The following is a 4,322-nucleotide window of genomic DNA, read 5'->3' as shown; positions in this document are numbered from 1 at the left end:
ACAGTAATCTATAGGCCTCGCCTACCATGCCTTCAAGAAGTGAAATTCAGCGAACATATAGGCTACAACAATATTGAAGCTTTAGAATATCAATGTAGAAGTAGTCATTTTTTCAACTTTGAATATCCAAATCACGGCACAATATTCTAAAAGTTAATTGACTTACTGACTGACTTATGTGCATAGGACGGTGTGTCCCTTCGCTCTCCTACGGATGATCCTTTTCCATTCAGTTCTACCCTGGGCTAGGTCTTCAGCATCCAGTATAGAGGGAGACCCACATCTCGTCTGACTTGGTCCCTCCATCTGGAAGGGGGACGTCCTGGTGGTCTCCCCTTGTCAAAGTAATTTCGGTATGCCTGAACTGGAAGGCGGTTTTGTGACAAACGGCATACATGCCCAAACCACCTCAGGCGTCTTTTTGAAGCTTCCTCGCATATTGTGTTTTTGATATGTAATTTCATCCTGATGTCCGCATTCCTGACTTTGTCCATTAAATGTACACCTAACATGGTGCGAAGGCATCTCATTTCAAAGACTGCAAGCCTGTCTTGATCCACTTTCCGCAGGGACCATGTTACTGCACCATAATAATGCAATAGGAAGAATGAGGGATATATAAAAGTTGATTACCGATATATTTTTCTTTTTTTATTATCAGGTCTCAAAATCAGAGAGATGGAGTATTTTAGAAAGCCACCTGCATCTGAACGGCTTTTGCAGCTTTCCGGGGCAAATAATGCATTCGCCATCTACCTCTATCAAACTCTTCGAGATGGACGGGGTGGTAGAAACGTATTCTTCTCTCCCCTCAGCATATCCACAGCTCTGGCAATGACGCAGCTAGGAGCCAGAGGTGATACAGCCAGTCAGATCGCAAATGTCTTTCGTGTCAACCAGGCAGACCTCAGGCAACTTCATGGAACATTTAAAGAACTGAACAGTTTGCTCTATAAACCAGATTCTGGTTACAAGCTTCATGCAGCCAATAAGCTATATGGAAAATCTGGCTACAACTTTGTTCGGTCGTTTCTCGAAGGTACTGCTTCATACTATGGAGCAGCCATTGAGGCAGTTGATGACTTTGCAGATCCCACTACCACTAAATCTATTAACGATTGGGTTTCAAAGCAAACAGAAGGAAAGATTAAAGACTTGATAGCTCCGGGAGTTCTTCACGCTCTCACTAGACTTGTTCTTGTAAATGCCATTTATTTCAATGGTGTATGGGAATCAAAATTTCTTCCAAGCAATACTACTCAGGATTCTTTCAAGGTTTTAGATGAAAGAAGGATTGTACAGATGAACCGTATGTTTCAAAGAAAGAAATTCAATTTGGCCATAGATAAATCCAATGACTGTCTTGTCTTAGAGTTGCCTTATAGAGGCCAGTGCCTGAGTCTACTGATTGCTCTTCCAAACAAAGACGATGGCCTAGATAAACTTGAGTCGAATCTATCTACGGAAACATTCCAATCTTGGGACAAAGGGCTTCAATCAACACTAGTAAACGTGATGCTGCCAAAATTCAAGCTAGAGGCAGAATTCCAACTTGCAGATACCCTCAAAGTAATTGGAATGCCTGACGCTTTCGATGAAGACAGGGCCAACTTCGAAGGCATCACAGGTGATAAAGATTTGTATATATCTGCAATCATCCACAAGGCGTTTGTCGATGTCAATGAAGAAGGGAGTGAGGCAGCTGCTGCAACAGCCGTTGTGATGCTGTATGACAAGTCTAGGCCAGCCAAGCCAGAGAATCCAATCTTGTTCCGTGCAGACCACCCGTTCCTGTTTATCATTCGTCACAGGTTGACTAAGTCAGTCATCTTCATGGGTCGAATGATGGACCCGTCTTAGGTCTTTCATTGCTTGTGTAGCTCCGGTCCTCTTATACGCCTGTATTATATGACGCCATTAATGTTATCTTGTAAATGGATTGGATCAGACCTTGACCTATACTGATTTCATGTTTCTTTCACCATGCCCTGGTAAAAACATATTTAATACTTGTTGGTGAACAAAATATTACACAGTTCTTGTTTCTGTGTATAGCAAGCATCTGACACTTAGCGTTCAGATGGGGAGCTCGGGGTCACCTGCCTTACCTTATTTTTCACGACCAAGGAAAAAAAAAAGAAGAGGAAAGAGAGAAGGTGAAATATGATTACTATTTTCTAAATATTATTTCAAAATCTATCACAACTTTGGATATTTCTAATAAAAATGTCAAAATTTGCTCGCTCGCTTCGTTCGCTTGCAACTTTTTATAAATTTTGCCCGATAAGCCACATTTCCCCCGTCAAAATGTTTGGCTCATTACGTCGCTGATCTGGCGAGCAATCAGGTTGTCATGACCGATCAGGTATTTTTGTTGTATTTCTGTTTTGGTGTTTTGTATTAGTTTTGTTTAACTGTTATTTTCATAGAAAGAAGTGGTAATCAGACGTGGAACCAGGGAAGGGAATGTAAAATTTGGAAATGTGTTTGGTGCACTCCAATGCGCACCTCTTATTGAGCAATGAATTTTATTCTTTTTTTTTGCTTGTAATTTTTTTAGGACAAATTCGCACCCCGTAAAAGTCCGACTGTAGATTCTCACCCTGGTTGGAGTGGTTGTGGTCCCGGGGTTGTTGTATTGATATGATTCGTATTACTTTGGCCATTCCGCAATATCTTTCCTTGTCAAGCTCAGAGTTCTATTAGACTAACCCAATTGCAGTATTGGTATTTTACACCTAATATTATAACTTCATTTGAACATCTTATTTTGATCGGCTGTTTAGCAGGGATTACACAGTTTTCGCAATTAGAAATCAGTAGGTTAATATGGCAAGCTCCCACCGACGCACTGGCGTTCTTTGGCAAGGCATCAATTTATAACCTACTGATTTGTAATTGCGAAACGTCGAGATTGGGTGGTCATTTCCGGACCAACACTTGCCCAAGAAAGATACATGGTGTACGTACCGTGAAACCTATACTACCCTAGCTGACTGATATTTTCCATTTACTTCAACCGTTTTATTAAAACTTGGATAATTGGAATATGTAAAACGTGCACCTGAGCGTTTATTTCTTTTCCATAAAAATTGTACATTAGACATTTTGTAAATTTTGCCTAAGGTGTAATCTGGCTAACAGATGAAGGGGCTTGAATCATGCCCCCTCCAAAAATGTCCCACGTCCCAGACAGAACGGGAAAGAAAGGAATAATCGTATAATTTTCTGAATACTATGTCACAATCTGTCCGAAATTTAAATTATTGTATTGAAAAGGTAATTTTTTTTGCTTCGCTTGCTCGCATGTTTAGAACTTTTGCTTCATCTGCCACATTTTGACACTTCAAACTAGTGTTCTCATTACTCCACTTGTTGTGTATTAAAATCATATAGGTGTATTATAAACATGATTTTAAAAATGTATCTTATTGAAAAGTGTATATAATATGTGTATTATATTCGATGTACAACGGAATAAACTTTAAATGGTGTTGTTCTTGTTTATTGTGAGAAAGATATACCATCTATTACATAATAAATTCAAATGATCATTTTTTTTTGCCATACGATGATTATATTTCAACATCTGTCTTTATCTGTCAACAAGCATGATCTTTCATATACTGCATCTTCCTCTTGCATACATTTTTTGGGGTTATCTTATAAAAGTCGCAGTTGATGGTATTTTTCTTCTTTTCTCAACATCATAAAATCCTCCGCTCTTCCCGTGGGAAGTAAGGAAAGTCATCACCCCCCACCCGTAGTGCTTTGCGATCACTGCGCGTGTATGGAAAACAAATTTCTTATAATTGGATTGTTTGATCTGATCAATTATGATCTGAGAATTGGTCAAAAATACAATATGAAGATTTGACAAAAGTACTGTAAACCTACAATGAGATTTTTTTTTCTTCTAAAAAATGCATTGAGTTCAAAAGCATTCACGCTTCGTGAATAAATTCCCCCTCCCTGCATCGTCTGACGAAGTCCGAACTCTCTAATGGTCAATGTTTCGTGGGAGATGTATGAAAACTTCCCCGTCTCTGAAGAGCTTCTGAAAGGTTAAAGGTCAAACAGCATTTCGCGTGTGAGAGAGACAAATGCTGCCTCTCAATCATGTCTACTCTGTACTGTAGAGGATACGTGCCCCATGGGGGGGGGGGCAAAAATAAAAGAAGGACATGACTTAAAATACCGTAATATAGACCCGGCCTACCAAATAAAAGAGAATCGACTTCAGGGAAGAAAATACGCAGATATGAATAAATTTTAAATCTTAATTCGCAAATGTTAAATTCCCAGGGAAATGCCCCCTGGTT

General features: G+C 39.5%; 1 protein-coding gene across 1 annotated transcript; it reads left to right on the top strand.

Moving 5' to 3' along the window:
• Positions 1 to 675: 675 nt before the first annotated feature.
• LOC129265928 (leukocyte elastase inhibitor A-like) lies at positions 676 to 3,366 on the top strand. Its single transcript, XM_064101423.1, has one exon. It carries the CDS (start codon positions 679 to 681, stop codon positions 1,858 to 1,860), a length of 1,182 nt encoding a protein of 393 aa, XP_063957493.1. The 5' UTR covers positions 676 to 678; the 3' UTR covers positions 1,861 to 3,366.
• The last annotated feature ends 956 nt before the right edge of the window (positions 3,367 to 4,322 follow it).

The sequence above is a fragment of the Lytechinus pictus genome, chromosome 7 (genome assembly GCF_037042905.1).
Source record: "Lytechinus pictus isolate F3 Inbred chromosome 7, Lp3.0, whole genome shotgun sequence".
Lineage (NCBI taxonomy): Eukaryota > Metazoa > Echinodermata > Echinoidea > Temnopleuroida > Toxopneustidae > Lytechinus > Lytechinus pictus.
This window is presented reverse-complemented; position numbering and strand designations above follow the sequence as displayed.